Below are 19759 nucleotides of genomic sequence, written 5' to 3' on the forward strand. Positions count from 1 at the left end.
CGATTGCTTTAATGCATCTTTATAAAGAGGTATCAATTTATTAAAAATGACTTCACTTGATGAGTTGGTGGACAATATTAGCTTGATATTTTTTGGAAGATTATTTATTATGTTAGGTGGATGGTCTGAATCAGCATATACATAACTTTATATTAAGCTTGAAATTTGGTTGGAATGAATTTTGAATAAGATTAAAAGTTAAATCAAGGTAGTTAATGATTTTAACATTGTAATTGATAGATATATTGAGATTGTTACATTTGACAACTTGAATGACATGCTTTTTTATTTGCTCTATTTGATGGCCACTTTTGTTCTTAAATACAGCTAAACCATCATCTCGATATAAACTGAAATCATTTTTGTTGTAAAACTGTGAAAGTTGATCTAAAAGAAAAATCCTAACTAGTTAGCAAACTTCCACTCCATCAATTAATGGTGACATCAAACATTCCTGCTTTCTTTTTTATACATGATATGTCGCTCTTATAAATGAAAGATTTTCTTGCATGGCGTATAATAGATTTGCTTTGCTTTTCTATTAAATATATGTTGCTTGGCAAAGGTAATTGCGTTGTTGAGTATGTTTTCATCAATTGACGGATAAAAATCATTGGGATGTTTGCTAAATTTAATTTTAAAAATGACCTCTCTCGAGCAGTTGGATATAATGAATTATGAAAATTCTAAGAATGGTTTCAGTATTTGGAAATGCAGCCTTTTTTATTATTTTCTTAATAAGTTTGTACAAATCCAAATGGGACAATTTGAGATTGAGTATTAAAAAGGTGTTCAATTTTTGCATATAAATTTTATGTCAATGTCTTCTGTGACATGATTCTCTGACAGATCCTCTTCCACCAGACGATCAATACAAATTTTCAGTTTTTCTATTGATTCTCGTGTCTATTAAAAATACAAATTTGTCATTAAATTCCTGGTAGCATTAAGCTTTTTCTTTCAAATTGGTACTGAGATTATTAATGGTTTAAAAAACTTTCACCTAAATGCACATTCCTATAATGTCTTTTTTGCATATAACTTGTGTCTGGTAATAGTAATTTAGCATCTGGTTCTATCAAATAGAATATGTTAATTAATCCAACAAGTTGTTGTTTCCATTTTTGATAGTAAAAATTCAGCTGCTTTCATTTCAAAACTATCACTTTGATTGATTGTGATCAGTTCTTCCATCAATTTGTCATAGTTCTGGTAAATGGTTTTGAACCATCATGAGCACCCCATCAAGTATTTCCTGTTAAGTTAAGAGAATAACATGAACATGGGAAGAATTTTGGTAGCTAATTGAACTCCAAAATTCTAGCTTTCATGTTTTTCATTTATTTTTCCAGTCTTATTGCTTTAGTTTTTATAAGACTGGTTTCTGCAGTTGGTGATTTTCAAGTTTAATTTTCTGACTGAATTTTCTGAGGTTGCATATACTAAATTCCTGTGTGATGATTGATGTGGATTTAGTTGACAGATCTTTCAATTGGCCCATTAGAATGTCAGCTTAATAGAATATTTTAAAAAGCTTTGGTTGAATTTATAATAAAAAACGTAATATGATAAAAAAATTATCAAATGTTATATAAAATCATTGAGTTGATTGATCTTTAAAGTTATTTTTCATATAAATATATATGTATGTATGTATGTATGTATGTATGTATGCATGTATATAATAAACAAGACAAACTTTTTCAAAAAAAACATTTTTTTAATAAAAACAATACATATTTCAACTACAATTAGTCATCAACAAAAAATGTTTCTCTTAAACTAGATGTTTGTCTGTAAATATTAATTAGAACCTTCAATAAATATTTATATATATATCTTCTATACCTTGTTTAGATGAGCATTTGCTTACTATTTTTGCTTATCTTTATAGCATACCGCATTTTTAGAAAAAAACGAAGAGTAATGAAAGAAAAGATTGCTGCCCCATGCCAAACCCTCAGTCGATGTAGTAGCACTCTGCTGCAAGTCAGGCTTGTTCAGTCGAAGTATGTACTGAAGCCCCCACAACAGGCCATTTCAGTGTGATGTCAGAGTGCTGAAGAGAAACATTTCCAAAGTTTCTCTTCAGCCCAAAATGTGTAAATATTCTAATAAATAACCCAATTTTTTTAAGTTTTGTTAAAATCATTTATTTTATAAAATACATGTTTCGGCTATATCATAGCCATCATAAACTATTCCGTAAAAGATCCCACTCCTACAGACTTTAATTCATTTGTTGTCTATAAATTTGAATGCGCAGGCTGTAAATCCTGTTATATTAGCGAAACTACTCGCCATTTAAAGACACCAATAATCGAGCACCAAAAAAGGGATAAAAACTCACACATTTATAAACATATTCATTCAAATGAAAGCTGTTTTAGTAGTTTTAATCATGCTGATTTTTTAATTTTAAATTCGGCCTCCAACAAATTTATATTAAAACTCAAAGAAAGCATGTACATAGAGTGGGAAAAATCCACAATTTTTAAGCAAATGAACCATGTAAAAATGGCAATTTCAATCTAGTTCCTTTTAACATTACCGGTTCTTTTATCTTTTGAAAAACATTTGTTACTTTTTTTAATTGCATTTCTATTGTATTTTTTATTATAAGGTCTCTATTAGTTCAACTTAATTTTACTGATTTAAGCATTTTATTATATAATTTAAGCATTTAAATAATAATGTAAGCATTTTAATATATTTTAACTGATGATAGCTACGATATAGTCGAAACTTGTATTTTATAAAACAAATGGTTTTAACAAAAATTAAAAAAATTTTCTTATTTATTAAAATATATATATAACCTTAATTCCGATCTAAAAGTGTTTGAGGTCGGCAAATAATTGCCGACCTCGTTTCTATTTTTTATGGTTACCCCTTTGTTATATATATATACATATATATATATATATATATATATATACATACATACATACATACATACATACATACATACATACATACAACGAAAGAATGAGTTAAAAAAGATACACTGTGTATGCAGAAAGTAATAAGTAAACAGAAAGAGTCATTTGGACATGGTTAATCTGTTTGTTCATATCAGGTTTTAACCATTTTATAAATATACTTTCTTTAAGATTTAACTTTAGTTTCATAGGTGCTAAATCTAAAGCGGAAAAACACTTATCGTTTAATTGTATGTAACAATTTTTATTAGCATGGGTATGTTTATAGATATGAGACTCTTTGTCTCTCTTGTAATGTTCAGAAATCTGCGTTTTGAGATGGCGAATAGTTTCGTGTATTGTTTTTATTAATAAAATGGTTTTTCATGAAGTTTTTCATGATGGTTTTTCAAAAGAATTTAATGAAAATTTCCGGAAAATTTGAAACCCTAATTTTAACATAGGCGTTACCATAGTAACTGCAGATTATAACTTTATTAGTTTTAAATAATTGTTATAAAAAAATAATTTTATTAAGTATTTTGTTATATTCATTTTATTATATAATTTAGTTTATATTTGTAATTTTGAATTTTACCTAATAAATTTAAGGACTTTATTGCAAAGCCTAATGATTTTTATGGAATTTTATATATATATATATATATATATATATATATATTTTAAATATGGTAGAAAGAGTTTTATGGAGAATATGGAGGAGATAAAGAAAATACTTTTTTTATAAAAAATTTAGAAATTTCCAAACTCTTCATAAAAAAAAAGTTGAAATATAGAATTAAAAAAAGAAATTGTTTCACTAATAACATTCTGATTTATTGGTAGCTTTCCATATGATATTTATCCATTATTAGATATATTTTTTTAATATTTCCAGGTCGAGTATGGAGGAGATGAAGAAGAGAGTGATGATGTTGAGCCTACGTATGGAGATTATGTTATGCATTACTTGTCATTTTTCTGGAAGGTCTTATTTGCATGTGTACCTCCCACAGATATTTGTGGGGGTTGGGCTTGTTTTACAGCTTCAATTATTATGATTGGAATATTAACTGCTATAACTGGAGATATAGCATCACATTTTGGGTGCACTGTTGGTTTAGCTGACAGTGTTGTAGCTATTTCTTTTGTGGCGTTAGGAACTAGTTTACCAGGTAATGCTTTTCAAATAAATAAATAAAACGTTTTCATTATCTCATGTCAGATATCTTAAGATGGTGGTCTAACTATTATAATTATCTTTTCTTTTTCTTTTTTTTTTAATTAAATGGCGTGAGAAAGGAGTAAATAATAAATAAACATTTTCTGATTTCTATATTTTTGTTTCTCTAGACACTTTTGCTAGCAAAGTTGCTACTATTAATGATGAACATGCAGATGGATCAATTGGAAATATAACTGGATCAAATTCAGTAAATGTCTTTCTTGGAATTGGATTAGCATGGTCAATAGCAGCAATTTATCACGCTTCAAATGGAAACAAGTTTGAAGTTGATCCTGGTTCGTTAGGATTTTCAGTTATGTTGTTTTGCATAGAAGCGTCTGTATGTATTGGAATTCTTATGTATAGGAGATCGAGTAAAAACATTAGGGCTGAGTTAGGTGGCCCCGCAATCTCACGATATATCACTTTCACTACTTTTCTTCTTCTTTGGATAATTTATCTCTTAGTATCTGGATTGGAGTCTTATTGTTATTTTACATTAAAATTTTAGTTTTAAAAACTATTTTAAATTAAAAAATCTGATCATCATAAATTGCTGTTGTCAAAGTTACCGACTCTATTTTGTAATTGACTTATTAAAATTATTGCGTTTTCGAAAACTTATTCCATTTTCATTGCTTATGGATCGAAAATTATGAGGTTTTGAATGAATTTTTGCAAGTTGAAAAAACTTGATATTTTTCAAAACTCTGGATCTTTTAAAAGAATAGCAAAAGTTTGTCTCTTCTAATCAAACTTCACCTGAAATGAGTTTAATCGTTTATCTCAATAAACTCGTAGTTTCATTTTTAGAATTTTTTAAAAATACGTTAAGAGTAGGGTAAAATTTGCAACGTGACGTTGCTTTTTTCAAGCGAGATTTTTTAATAAAATTTTTTAGCGAATTAAAAAAATGTAAAGCATGTGTTTGTATTTTATAGCAAATATAGAAATTGTTAAAAGTTTACTTTAAATTAAAAAAAAAAACTTTATGAAAAATTTGTGATATTGCTCGGTTCAAGTATTGAAGTGTAACCAAGTTTAAAATTGCACGAAGACGTTTGTACTATAAAAGTAGGATATAAAAATCCAAACAAGTTTTCTAGGAAAAATTGGAAAAATTTAACAAAAATATAATATATAAAATTAGCTGACCGGACCCGTAAAATTACGGGTCTTTGTAAGTCTATTCCACCCCAACCTTTTCTATACTTTTTCCTGGTATATCTTTCTTGATATTGCTTTCCGGACCCATAAAATATTGGTCTTTATCAAACATATTTCTATACTTATCTATTCCACACCGATCATTTCTATACATATTCCTTATATACTTCAATATTTTTTAGTACATTAATTCATTCTAAAAAATTGCTTTAGGAGCAAAAAAATTAACATGCCTACCTTTTCGGCATACGTAGAGCTTATAAGAGATTTATAATTAGGTTCGTTTTTCTCCTAAACGCTTATCATTGATAGTATAGTGGTTTAGTGAGCTGTCATCACTGTCGTTTAGGGGGGTGTAAGAGCTCCTCTTAGCATGGGCGCCCAAAGCATTTTTTGGTCTTTGATATAGCTAACCTCTAGACATGGAGCAAACTCCAAATATTTATATGTTTATACTTATGTCAAATAAGAATGCTTTGCAAAAAATTGCGATGATTGGGCCCCAAACTTTTGACCCCCCCCCCCTCCTGCCCCAAACGTGAGAGCGGCAAGTTGATGAAAAATTTTTTGTACTATTTTCAACTAGACTTATATTCATCGAAAAATTTTAAATTTCATAGTAAAATATTTTAGTGTTAAAAATTTGACCCCCCCCCCCCTCAATTTTAGGGGGTTGCTAGTTTTATATTGTCATAATTTTTGAACGCTGAGAGATAATACTATACAACTTAAAATTTATCGATGAATATAAGTTTAATTGAAAATAGTACAAAAGGTTTTTCATCAACTTGTTGCTCTCACGTTTGGGGCAGGGGGGCCAAAATTTTTGGGCTTTTTTGTTCCCACGCTCCAATCATCGCAATTTTTTGCAAAGCATCCTTATTTGATATAAGTATAAACATATAAATGTTTGCAGTTTGCTCCATGTCTGGAAGTTAGCTATCTCAAAGACCAAAAAATGCTTTGGGCGCCCATGCCTCTTAGCGTAATAAATTTTGGAATTTTTTCAACCTTGGTTATATATTTATAGCAAAAAAACAATAATAAATCAAAAAAGATTTTTAACTGTTAAAACAAAATTTTAAAGTTTTCTCATTTTATAGACGATTGTTCCATTTATTGCCTGCAAACTCAACATATACTAAAGACATTTACACTTACAGACGCTTGTATGTAACTCTATACAAATGACAGAAAAAAGAAAATCTTTGACCATTAAAAACTAGAGACGCGGTCTTAGTTTATAATATTCAACGCTAAATCTAAAAGTTAAGCCAAAAATTTTTTTCGCAGTGACGTCTGTTTGTGGAAAAAAAACTTTTATAAGTCAAGTTTGCTTTTGCATTTATCTTACATTTTTTGATTAATTTTAATTATAGTGCATAAAGTTGCACAAAAGGATATAAAACTGGTGCAGATATATCATTTCACGGATAAGAGTTTGTATTTATTACAATAGTAATAAATAAGTAGAAATAACATAATACTTACTATATTTAGTCTTTATTAGAATATATTCCATAAAAATATTTTTTATATATTTTTAATAAAAGGAATTTTCCTAAAAAATCGAAGTTTCAAATTTTCCACCTAGATAAGACAATATGTTTCGTTTTTTTTCTTCAATCTCGTCAATTTTTTTAAATATACTAGCATAATTACAAAAATTCAAAACAAAACAGTTTAGGCAAAAAAGATTTTTAATTATTAGAAAAGTTTTCTAATATTACACACGATCATGTATGAAACGTTATATAAGTGGATTTTTTACATTTGCATATTATATGTGGATATATATATATATATATATATATTGTTTTTGATATAAGCGCAACTTTATTCCTATGCAATAAGCTGCGCTTATCTAGAGAAGCCGCTTGAAAAGTGATTAATTGCAATCGGTATAAGAGTTTAAAAATGGTTTGTTTTTCGATTACGTGCATAAATTCAATAGATCAGTAGTTTAATGTGCTGACATTGGTGCCGTTTTGTGAGGGTTCAAATCCGTCCCTTAACACAATATATTTTCAATTTTTTTAATCTGACCGTATATATTTATAGTAAAAAATATATATTTAACAAAAAAGACTTTTAATTGTTAAAATAAAAAATTTAAAGCTTTTTCTAGCTACAGGCTTTTCTTTTTCTTTTTCTTTTTTTTTCTCCACAGCAGCACCGGAGTAGCACAACAGCACAGGAGTAGCAGAACCGTCTTACATTTTTAAATTCTTTATTGAGTTTCAGAACATAGTTTTTTCCAGACCATCAGCAGTTTACTAGGACTATTTACCTGAGCACATTAATAACATAAGCATCTTAACAATGACACATATGCAACATATTATTTCTTCCAGTGCTTTAATGTTTTTGAATTTTTAGCTTTTTAAAAAATCCTTTCGTTTGTTATAACGTGTAATATTTTTACATATGATATGTATATAATATATATAAATCTTCAAAAGTTTTTTATGTAGTATTTAAAAAAAATCAAATAAGTTTAAAAAAAAAGTTGGCAGTGGTAGGGTTCAAACCCCGTTTATTACGTTGAGGAGCTCTGCGAGCTTACCGCTTGATCACGTTGGTATGTCAAAGCATGAAATTTTTTTTTTATTATATAATAAATAAAAGGCTTTATAAAGCGGAAATAAATGCTGTAGATCAAAATTAAGGAAATGTTGCCGCAATGCAATTTTCAAGTGAAAGTAAAACCGTAAATTTTGATATATATTTTAGTAAGTTTTATCATTACATAATTTGAAGTTTAAATAAGTTAAATGTTTACATACACTTTTGTTCACTTTTATTGTAAATAAAAGTGCTGCGAATTTTTCGCCATTAACTCGGATGTAACGGCTACCGTGATTTCTTTGTCAAACACGCTCGAATGAGCATTACTATTAAGTTGCTCAATTTACAATACGATGATTAAAACCCTAATTTTTATAGTTGCTTTAAATCGTAGTTTAAGGGTGTTCAAGAGTTATAATCTTAAAAAAATCATTCGAAAATTAAACCTTATCTTCAGTCATTTTCGAAGAATTTAGATTTCTTTGAGGGCGTTCTTTTGATATTTGGCGTGTTGTAGTAATAAGTACTTTTATCTATAAAATACTTTTATCTAATGATGCCTATAATATTTTATCTTGAAGTGTCTGACCTCGACCAGAATAAGTGTGTTAAAACTATAGATATTGTTCTCAAATTAAAAAACTTGTTTTCGTTGTAGATCTTTAAAGATAAATCATTGTTCCCGATATATAAGCCATTAAACATGTTTAAGTTATTTATACTAAGTATTAAATTTTCTCAAAAATAGAGTTAAATAAAGTGTATCCACAAAGTTAATTAGACGTGCGTTTTGAGTTACATTTAAATTTATCTTTAGTAATTTTTTTTTCAATTTTTTCAAAAAGATATTTTTAAAAGATTTAAAAAAAAAATCTTTATATTTTTTTCTCATTTGCAGACAACTTTGTTTTAAAATATTTTATATATACTTTCAGGGGCCTGTCTAGGGGATGTCTGCTGCGTATCCAAAATAGGTCGTTACGTATACAAATAAATGTTGGATACGCCGTTGAACGTATCCAAAAAATCATATAAAATTTTTATAACTTTAATATATTGTTGAGAGAAAAAAAAATTTACTATATATATATATATAACAATTAAAACCAAACTGCAGTAAAAACTAAACAAATTATGCACGGTTAGTTATCTGAAACGGTTGGAAAGAAATTAAAAACCGGAATACATATTAGTATTCTGGTTGGAATACATTAGTATTCCAGTTTCATAATTTTGCGGTCATTAAAAAAAAACAATTTAAATATTTTAATTGAGGTTAAACTAATTTTTGAGTTGTATTTTTATTATTATTTTTTTAAATTTTATTTATGCCCCAAGAAGTCCTTACGGTTATATCACAGAGCATCGCAAAACCTACAGTTTATTCTACAGCAAAGCCTTAGTTTATTTTAAGCTTTCAACTCTTGATGACGTTATTTATCCATTTGATTTAACAAATCCATTTTACTATAGTCTTAGGGACGTTAGCTTTGCATGCAGCTTTGTAGTGATTCAAGAAAATTTTATAACAGTCATTAGTATTGAGTCTGTTGAATTCCATATGCCAGTCGATATTATTAAAGAACTTTTTTTTTTTTGCTGTTTAACAACAAACAATCAACATATATATACAAGAAAAAAATAAAAATACGTCCGCAGATACAAAGAAGACAGTAAAATCTTGTCAACAAGCATCGTTTTTGTATATACAATAAAAAATAAAAACTGTTCTTTTTTACAATGATCTTTATAAAATAAAGAGACAGGGGCTCAAAGAAGATGAAAATGACAATACGTCATCGCAATCTTTTCATAGAGCTCCTTTATAGATTTTTAATAGAATATAGATATTAAATTAAAAAACCCTAATGGGCATAAAACTGCTGCGCTAATCAGTAAATCAAAAAAAGATCAAATAAAATAAATACTAAAATAAATAAAGTTACTTGGTGATCACTTTAAGCACAATTGATTCTCAAATGATGAAGCAATGAATTAGTCCAAAATATATTAGTTTGAGACTTTGTTTATTGATATATGAGCGAGCTCGATACATAATACCAATTATATTAGTGATTTTAGATTGAATATATCTTATTTGAGGAAGCCAGGATAAATTCTCATCAACAAAAACTCCTAAGAATCTAATACTGGCTTGTTTTTTAATTAAGTTATCATTTAAGATAAGGTCAGGCAACTTAAGAGGAAGGTTTTCTTCTCGTATTTTTTTATGGAATAATATATAGTTTGTTTTCTCTGAGTTAAGTGAGAGTTTGTTAACCCTAAACCAATTATTTACTTTATTTTGTTCAATATTCATATCTAAGTATAACTTCTTGATATCATTGTTAGTAAGAAAGATTGTACTACACTATAATACTATAATATACTATATTACACACTTGTTGTTTTCTATTGGTAAGATAACTTTTAATCCAATTGTATTGTTTTATTAATTATACCATAGTGCTTTAGTTTATCTAATAGGATTCAATGGTCAACTGTGTCAAAAGCTTTTGATAAGTCAATAAATACTCCTAGAGTAAATTTGTTTTGTTTAAAAGCATCAGTTATTTGACTAACAAATATAATGATTGCATGCTCTGTTGAGAGGTTTTTTTGAAATCCAAACTGGTTTGGGTAAAATAATTTGTTTTTAAGTGAGGTGATTATAGATTCTATTATGAATTACACGTTCGAAAAGTTTTGAAAATACAGAAAGTATTGATATAGGTCCATAATTGGTTATGTCTGAATGTTCATTGCATTTGAAAATAAGAATTACTTTTGCTAATTTAAGTACATCAGGGAAAATCCCCGATGTTATTGATAGCTTAAGTATATGGATCAGAGGTCTGCTTAGACTGATTTTATTGAAGATAACTAAATTGCTAGTTATTTCATCAAACTCTGGTGCTTTCTTTTTTTAAAGAGGAAAAGGCTTCTTCGAATTCTTTATAGTTGAATTCATTATCATACATGATAGCGTTATTTGCGGGTTTTAGATGAATCAGATGTTGGACTATTTAGTTTTTAAATGAATCAGAAGTTGGACTTACTTTAATAGCGAGTATCGAACGTAACATCGAGAACTCAATTTTTATATTTGGCTATAATTAAATTAAGAATTCGCTCTGTTTTTCATTAAGTTGAAAATTGAGTTTAGTAATGAATTATGTTAGAAACGACTCGGCGAGTATGTCAACAAAGTAGATATAAAAGTATAGGGTATAGATGCTCTATAAAAAGATTAGGAAACTTTCACTTTATTTTATGGATCTTGTAAAGTTAACAGTAATATATCATATTTTACATTTAGTTTTTATAGCAAAAAAAGTTTGATAAAATGTGGAGGGCAATGTCCCCTCAGCCTCCCGTCGCAAAAAATATAATTTGCCTGCCGAAACCAAAACTCTGAGTCAATTTATTCACACTCCCTGCATTTCTACATATTTAAGTCAGTCGATGTATGTACACTCCCTACATATTCTACTTATTTAAGGTTTTCATCAACAGTATTTTGATAATAAAAATTTGATCATAGTTTTATTTTTTACTTGTCATATTTGAGTTATTATCTGGTCATTTAATAAACCTACAGGTCATTCTAACAACTGTTATAATCATTTTATTGTATTTACTGATTGTTTTATCTATTTTACTGGACAAATATAATTAAATAACTGATTAAAATTTACTGGTATCTGATTAAAGAAAAACTTATCTTTTTATTAAAATTACTGATCGTTTAATATTGTTTGTTGAAGAAATAAAAGCTCATTTATTACGTAATTTCTAAAAGTAATTATATAGAGCGCCGGTTATTTAGACATTTAACGTATACGAAGCCTTTAGCGTTCAGTCAGGATGGTGTCTGGAGTGAGTTACTCTAACACTACTTGAATCTGTATTTATCTGTGCAATTGTAACAAAGTATTACATTGTTAACGTGCAATTTTATCATATATAATATTGTACTTTTAGACTCTTTATACTTATCCTAAAAGTCACGGTGCTTACAAAGTATTAATTGCTGCAGCATACAGCGGTGCCAGCGTCACAGTATGTCCAAATTTTGTATTTGGCAAAACTAATGAGGATAAAGAGTTTCTGGAGAAATTTCCTCTTGGAAAAGTGAGTTAAAAGTGCTATAAAATGTTGGATTTGCAACTAATTTTGCATAAGATTTTGTTGTTTTTTCTTGTAAATTGTATTATAATTATTGTTAATTATAAATTAATTTTAAAATATGCTTCTTGAAAAATCAGTAATTTTTTATTTAATTTTAAGTAGTATTTATTTTTTAATCAATAGAATAAGTAAAAATATAAAATTTAGAATGTATATGGTCTCTTTTAATAATAAAAATAAATAGTGCCATGTGTTAAGTTTGAAAAACATTTAAGGTTCCGGCATTTGAAGATAATGGCATATATCTGAGTGAAACCAATGCTATTGCACAATATGTTTCAAACGAAGAACTTCTAGGAGGTACATGTATTGCAAATCGAGCTCTTGTGCAACAATACATTGAGTTTGGGGACTGTGAAGTTCTGCCATCTGCATGTACATGGACCTTTCCCACACTTGGATTTAAGCAATACAACAAGCAAGATACTGATAAAGCTATGTCTCATATCAAAAAGTGTTTAGCATACCTCAATGATATTCTTTTAACAAGAACTTTTCTAGTTGGGGAGCGTGTAACTCTAGCTGATATATCTCTTGCTGTTAATCTTCTCACCTTGTATATTCAGGTAAATTATACTTTTGTTAATTATGTTTCAATAAGTTAGGATGTGAAGTTAATTATTTAATTTGTCATCTTTTGATTAAAGTACATTTTACTAAATGTACATTTTACTAAAGTACATTTTACTAAATTTTAATAAAATAGTCAATAGTTCAACATGAAACAAATAAGTACCTATAAAATGATTAGCTATGTTATATTTAAACTAACTAAGTTTAATCTAAAATTATTAAGTTTTTCCTTTTAAAATTTTAAAGTAAAAGTTTAAACAAAATAAAAAGAATATAAGAATAATTTGTTCGATTCTATATAAAAGTTAGTATATATAATTTATAAGTAAACTAGATAACAAAGATTTACTGTGTTTACCTAATAATCTGATATCATTGCTTATTTTTATGACTATTTTTTAAATCATATTAATAACAGGTTTTAAAATTTTATTCATTAGTGACTAAAACATGAAAAACTAATCAATTTTTGAAAGTATTGTGTTGACAATTATGAGCAATTTTATTTGTAATTATTTAAAATTAAATCATCAACCATCATTGCAGCTACACCTCATCAGGTCACAAGTATTTTTTTTTAATCTGTAAGGAAGTTTTGGTTGCTGTGTATTGATAGTTTAGAAACACAAAAAAGAAATATAAGTTGGTTGCCATTCTAACAACCTATATTGTTTTAAATATTGTATGGGCTGGTAGTTTGGCTAAATATGACATTCCCTTTTAAAACCCTTGCAATTCATGTTGCATGGATCCTGTCTGGGGAGAGACTTTATTATTTTTTTAAAACTGTAGGAAATTTGTGCTATTTTCACTACAATTGAATATTGCATGAAACACTGCAGAATAAAATCTACAGTGTTATTCGTGAAGATTTGAGTTTATTTGTTTCCTTATCTTCCCCGTGACACTTTTACATTAATATTTTTCAGCTCTTGTACTATAATTTAGTTGCCATTCCAACAACCTGTATTGTTTTAAATATTGTATGGGCTGGTAGTTTGGCTAAATATGACATTCCCTTTTAAAACCCTTGCAATTTGTGTTGCATGGATCCTGTCTGGGGAGAAACTTTTTACTAAATAATTATTATCAGTCCTCAGAATTAATGTCAGGATTTGGCAATGCCATCCTTAAAGTCTTTGAGGTCAACAAAAACCTGCTGCCCTCATTTTTTTGTTCGATGGTAAAGCCTTTATCAAATTTTTTTTGCTGACCTGATGTCGACCTCAAGCAGATTAAGGTTGGCAAATTATTGCCGGCATCACTTTTTTAATTCCAAAGTTTGTATATAATTCTTATCTAATAACTGTAGGAAATTTGTGCTGTTTTCACTACAATTGAATATTGCATGAAACACTGCAGAATAAAATCTACAGTGTTATTCGTGAAGATTTGAGTTTATTTGTTTCCTTATCTTCCCCGTGACACTTTTACATTAATATTTTTCAGCTCTTGTACTATAATTTAGTTGCCATTCCAACAACCTGTATTGTTTTAAATATTGTATGGGCTGGTAGTTTGGCTAAATATGACATTCCCTTTTAAAACCCTTGCAACTTGTGTTGCATGGATCCTGTCTGGGGAGAAACTTTTTACTAAATAATTATTATCAGTCCTCAGAATTAACGTCAGGATTTGGCAATGCCATCCTAAAAGTCTTTGAGGTCAACAAAAAATGCTGCCGTCATTTTTTTTGTTTTATGGTAAAGCCTTTATCAAATTTTTTTTGCTGACCTGATGTCGACCTCAAGCAGATTAAGGTTGGCAAATTATTGCCGGCATCACTTTTTTAATTCCAAAATTTGTATATAATTTTCATCTAATAACTGTAGGAAATTTGTGCTGTTTTCACTACAATTGAATATTGCATGAAACACTGCAGAATATAATCTACAGTGTTATTCGTGAAGATTTGAGTTTATTTGTTTCCTTATCTTCCCCGTGACACTTTTACATTAATATTTTTCAGCTCTTGTACTATAATTTAGTTGCCATTCCAACAACCTGTATTGTTTTAAATATTGTATGGGCTGGTAGTTTGGCTAAATGTGACATTCCCTTTTAAAACCCTTGCAACTTGTGTTGCATGGATCCTGTCTGGGGAGAGACTTTTTATTATTTTTTTAAAACTGTAAGAAATTTGTGCTATTTTCACTACAATTGAATATTGCATGAAACACTGCAGAATAAAATCTACAGTGTTATTCGTGAAGATTTGAGTTTATCTGTTTCCTTATCTTCCCCGTGACACTTTTACATTAATATTTTTCAGCTCTTGTACTATAATTTAGTTGCCATTCCAACAACCTGTATTGTTTTAAATATTGTATGGGCTGGTAGTTTGGCTAAATATGACATTCCCTTTTAAAACCCTTGCAATTTGTGTTGCATGGATCCTGTTTGGGGAGAAATATTTTAAAGAAATTGGTAGAAAATTAATTAGGTTTTTATTTCATTTATTCTATGTTGCATTAACCTAATTCATCTTTTCGTGTTTTATAATAAAAAGTAAGAAAATATTCTTTAAATTTTTTTTTTTTTTTTGGATTGGAATGATAATTAACAAATATGTAATCAATTTAATCATACATGGATGCTTTGTGTTTTTAAATGTTGCTTGCTTAAAAACTTTTCTTTAATATGTTTTGTGTAATTTTAAAATATCTAAATATACTCTTTCTTAACAAGGTACTAGAGCCTGCATTTAGAGCTCCTTATATGAATGTTAACAGGTGGTTTTTGACATGTATCAATCAACCTAATTTTAAAAGTGTTATTGGTGAAGTTAAGCTCTGTGAAACTATGGCTACTTTTGATAACAAAAGGTACCAGGAACTTCATCCTAAAGATCAAAAAAAAGGTATTTTTGATATTTTTAATTTTAAGTCATTTTTTTAATAAGTCTTTAATTGGTTTTGTTAATTCTTTAGTAAAAGAAGCAAAACCTAAAAAAGAAGAAAAACCTAAAAAGGAAGAAAAAGCTGAAGAACCATCTGCACTTGAAGACGATTATGATACTTCTGCTCCATCTAAAAAAGTTGATTACTTTGCTAATGTTCCTGAAAGGTCTAATATCTTATGTATTTAAAAACTTTTTTGGATATTTTGTTTTATTGAAAAAGATTTTTTAAAATATTAAAACTAAAATATTTAATTTAATACTTCAGTATACTTTTTTTTTAGCAAGTTTGTTATGGATGACTGGAAAAGAATGTACTCTAATAATAAAAGTGATGTTTATTTGCCCTGGTTTTATGAAAACTATGATAAAAATGCTGCAAGTATTTGGCATTGTGAATATATGTATAATGAGGAAAATAAAGTCAAGTTTGTTACATCAAATCTTGTCAGTGGTTGGATGCAACGTCTTGATGGACCACTTCGTAAAAGTGCATTTGGTGTTGTAATGACTAATCATATTGAGGACAAGAATTACTATGCTATTCATGGCATTTGGTTGTTTCGTGGTCAAAATCTTGCTTTTAATGTAAGTATTATGTTTTAGATTATCCTAATGTATTTGTTTTTATAGCCAAAAATATTTGCATATAATTAGTTAAATTATAAAGAGAATTGATAAGTTATTAATTTATGACAATGAAATAATTATTTGAATTGCAATATTAAATAAATTAGATATTGTAAAATCAGTGCTGATTAAAGTGGCTGTAAGAGCCCTAATGATTTGATTTTTATATTCTTTCCAGTTGAATCCTGATTGGGGAAGCGATTCTGAATATTACAAATTTAAAAAACTTGATCTTGCAGTTGAAGAAGATAAAAAATTATTCGAAAAGTACTTTCACGATGTGGAGAATAATTTATATGCTGACTTCCATTGCTACAAATAAATTAAACTCAGTCCATACCATATGCTTTTGTATCTTATGAAAGAAAATAGGCTCGTAAATTAAATCTTTTAATTTTTTTTCTACTGATATTATTAAAACTTGTTACTAAACTTACTAAACAAAGAAGGTGAACAAGTATAATTATCTCTTCATTTAGGTGGCATTGTTTTTAGGCGTTGTTGTATCCGCTAAGTGTGTGCATATGTACATAGAAGTTAAGTTAAACATGTGCATAACCTTTGCAACACTTGAATATTTTAATAGTGTTAAGTGGGCTGAATAATTTCAAAACAGTTGCTTAACTAATGCCCGTTCGTACTGACGATAAGATAGCGTTTAAGAAGCATTTAAATTGTGATAGAGTTACGACTTTTCATAAATTCTGTTCCCTGTGAAAAAATTAACGAGTTTTTGCATGGCTTACTATATAACAGGCCTTGCCAACGCGCGGCTTGCGTAAAAAACTGGAGGCAAGATAGTTTTACATTTGAAAAACTAACAAGCAATTTTACAAAATAAATACGGGGGTGGTTTTTTTTTGTAACAATAATTATAAAACAATAATAAATTATAATTATAAAATTAACAAATTAATTTTTATTTAAAATTTTTTTAAATTAAAATTAATTTAAGTTGAATATATATACATAAGGTAATATTTGCATAAAATTTACAATAACCAAACACCCGTAATTATTTTAACTAACTTCTAAATTTAAAAAAAAAAGTTAGTTGAGAGGTGAAGGATTAAGCAAAGGATTTAATTTAGTATTTAAAAAATGGTTCGTCGATGTTTTGTAACAAATTGCAATGGCAATTATAATCCTCAGAATAGAGTTAAAACATTTAGACTTCCAAGAAACATTGAAGAACGAAAACGTTGGATTGTTATAATACCAAGAGATAATGTTCCTGATACTAATAACACCGTAGTATGTGAAAGACACTGGCCCAAAAATTATACAACTGTTACTGATTATGGAAAGCTAAGACCTCGTGATGCTCCGTCAGTATTTGATTGTATAAAGCCAAGCTTATTTCCTACTGTACCCATGCCACTTAGAAAAACATCAAAAAGTCTTAATAGTGTTCGCTGGCAAGAAAAGGACGTGTTAGCAATATTTAATTCACAAGAAAAAATAGAAAGTATTAATGTTTTATATGAAAAGTTAAAAACTAATGAATTAAATTTTGCTATTATTAATTATTTATGCAATGATATATTATATATTCAGTCTTCAGACTTTTTAAAGGAAAGTGCTATTGCTAGATTTCTACTCTGCATATATAAAAATCTCACTTTTGAAGCATTTCATTGTGGAGTTAAAATTAGTGTTATGACTTTATCATCTAACCGAGTTTATATTGTGAACAAATTTTCTCATATTCAAGAAGCATTAAGATTTTTAAATTGTTGTGAAAAATCACCCAAAAAAGAAGTTGTATATCAACAAATTTTGTCAATGAATAAAACATGTATTAGGGAAAAAAAGTATCCAATTGAAACAATTGTGCGAGCATTTGAGTATTTTTCTCTTTCACAATCAGCCTACAATCGCATCAGAGAAGATTTTGAACTTCCGAGTTTACGTACTTTAGGAAGAATTACATCTAAATGTAAATCTTTAGAGGATACCACTTATATCAGACATATTTTCTCTAATCTTAGAGATGATAGACAAAAAACGTGCATTTTACTTCTTGATGAGGTTTATGTTAAACCAATGTTGCAGTATCATGGTGGCATAGTATTTGGTAAATCAGTTAACAAACCTCATCTGTTAGCAAACAGTACTGAGCTTTTTGATTGTAACATTGTTTAATGGACCAAAATTTCTTTACAAAATGTTACCAGTCAGAGAACTTGATGCTGAGTTTCTTTTTGAACAGACAACACTGATTCTTGATGCAATTAAAAATAATGGGGGCAATGTTGTTGCTATTGTCTGTGATAGTAACAGAGTCAATCAGAAGTTTTATAACTTTTTTGAAAAAAAAGAAGCATGGTGTACTAAAGACAATATTTTTCTTAAAATATTTAACTTTACTACAGATCCATTAGAAAAGCTCTTTGGAAAATTAAGACAAGGCTCATGAGGAACTTATTTTATTTCCGTTCAACAAGTTCTTGAAAAAGTAACTATATACCGTACAAAGTTGCTATTAAAGTTTGAGAAAAGTTCAGATGTGTTAGCCAATCTAGGTTCAGATCACTCTTGTCCAAAATGTAAATTTTTACCAAGCGAGGGTATTTGCAACGTTATTGACAATTTACCTGCTCTGTGTGATTCATTGACTGTTGATATTAAAATGTCATTAGTTTATATTGCTGGGTACATTATTCGTGAAGATGAAAATCCAGATGACACCTTTTATTTCTATGAAGCGTATGGAAATTTTGTAAAGGACATAAATCGAGGAGGTTTAACAATTCCTGGTGACAAAGTTTGTCAATGGGCAACTTACTGTTACATTCTTTTTTATGAAGTATATAATGACACTTGTCGGTCATCACTGTGTAACCTCCTTTTGATGCTATCAGAATTTTATTCATTAGGTATGCAAAGACATCATGGATTAACAATGACAAATATTTTATTTAATAATTATTGTCGATTCTATTCACCTCGTTCCCACAAGGAGCCAAAGCAGAAGTTGATAAAACTCAGCGCAAAGTAAAATTTTTGAAATGTTTTTAAGAAAAACTGTAAAATAGTATTTAGTAAAATATTTAAAAAGCTTGTATTTACTTTTTATTCTCTAAGGATTTTATCTCTTTTTTCTCAAAAATTTATTTTTAATACTTAAAAAACCCATTAATAAATTTTGTGGTAAATGCTAATATTAAATTATAGCAAAATATAAATCTATATATACTAAATTGTTTAAACATAATTAGTTTTAGATATATTTAAGTTAATTTAAAATTTTTATAAATGTTGTTCGTTAGTTATATTACAATGTTAGTTATAAACAAAATTAAAAAAAAAGAAAAGAATAAATTTCATTTTTTATAAGTTACTTTTAGTAGATATATCATACAAATATTATATTCATGCAAAAATCACCTAACTGAAAATGTAAACTACTGCATAGTAATATTTTTAATCTTGCCTCCAGTTTTTTACGCAAGCCGCGCGTTGGCAAGGCCTGTTATATAGTAAGCCATGAGTTTTTGAAATTAGGCTAAAGTCATCGAAATTCATTTGCCCTTTTGAAAAAGTCATCCTGTATATTATTATTCATTGCATGCTCTTTGTCGT

At 28.1% G+C, this 19759-nt stretch overlaps 2 protein-coding genes across 5 annotated transcripts in view; both read left to right on the top strand.

Annotated features, from left to right (window-relative positions):
- The window catches only part of LOC100198590 (sodium/calcium exchanger 1), a 59807-nt gene extending 54662 nt beyond the window's left edge, over nucleotides 1–5145 (top strand). For all 4 annotated transcript variants that reach the window (XM_065805098.1, XM_065805095.1, XM_065805097.1 and 1 more), the window contains 2 exons: nucleotides 3820–4096; nucleotides 4275–5145. In XM_065805098.1, coding sequence (XP_065661170.1) covers nucleotides 3820–4096; nucleotides 4275–4657 — 660 coding nt within the window. In that variant the 3' untranslated portion in view covers nucleotides 4658–5145. The remainder of the gene's footprint in view (nucleotides 1–3819; nucleotides 4097–4274) is intronic.
- Nucleotides 5146–11621: 6476 nt separating this feature from the next.
- On the top strand, nucleotides 11622–16560 carry LOC100200942 (elongation factor 1-gamma). Its single transcript, XM_065805099.1, has 7 exons — nucleotides 11622–11760; nucleotides 11866–12015; nucleotides 12288–12638; nucleotides 15334–15505; nucleotides 15576–15711; nucleotides 15829–16132; nucleotides 16353–16560. Exons 1-7 carry the CDS (start codon nucleotides 11749–11751, stop codon nucleotides 16494–16496), a joined length of 1269 nt encoding a protein of 422 aa, XP_065661171.1. The 5' UTR covers nucleotides 11622–11748; the 3' UTR covers nucleotides 16497–16560.
- The last annotated feature ends 3199 nt before the right edge of the window (nucleotides 16561–19759 follow it).

Source organism: Hydra vulgaris, chromosome 09 (genome assembly GCF_038396675.1).
Source record: "Hydra vulgaris chromosome 09, alternate assembly HydraT2T_AEP".
Taxonomy (NCBI): domain Eukaryota; kingdom Metazoa; phylum Cnidaria; class Hydrozoa; order Anthoathecata; family Hydridae; genus Hydra; species Hydra vulgaris.

Bases quoted from the DNA above. Each gene is read 5' to 3' on its own strand.
- LOC100200942 (XM_065805099.1), top strand. The intron at 15,506-15,575 runs GTATTTTTGATA...TTAATTCTTTAG, and splicing joins TCCTAAAGATCAAAAAAAAG to TAAAAGAAGCAAAACCTAAA. The intron at 16,133-16,352 runs GTAAGTATTATG...TATTCTTTCCAG, and splicing joins GTCAAAATCTTGCTTTTAAT to TTGAATCCTGATTGGGGAAG.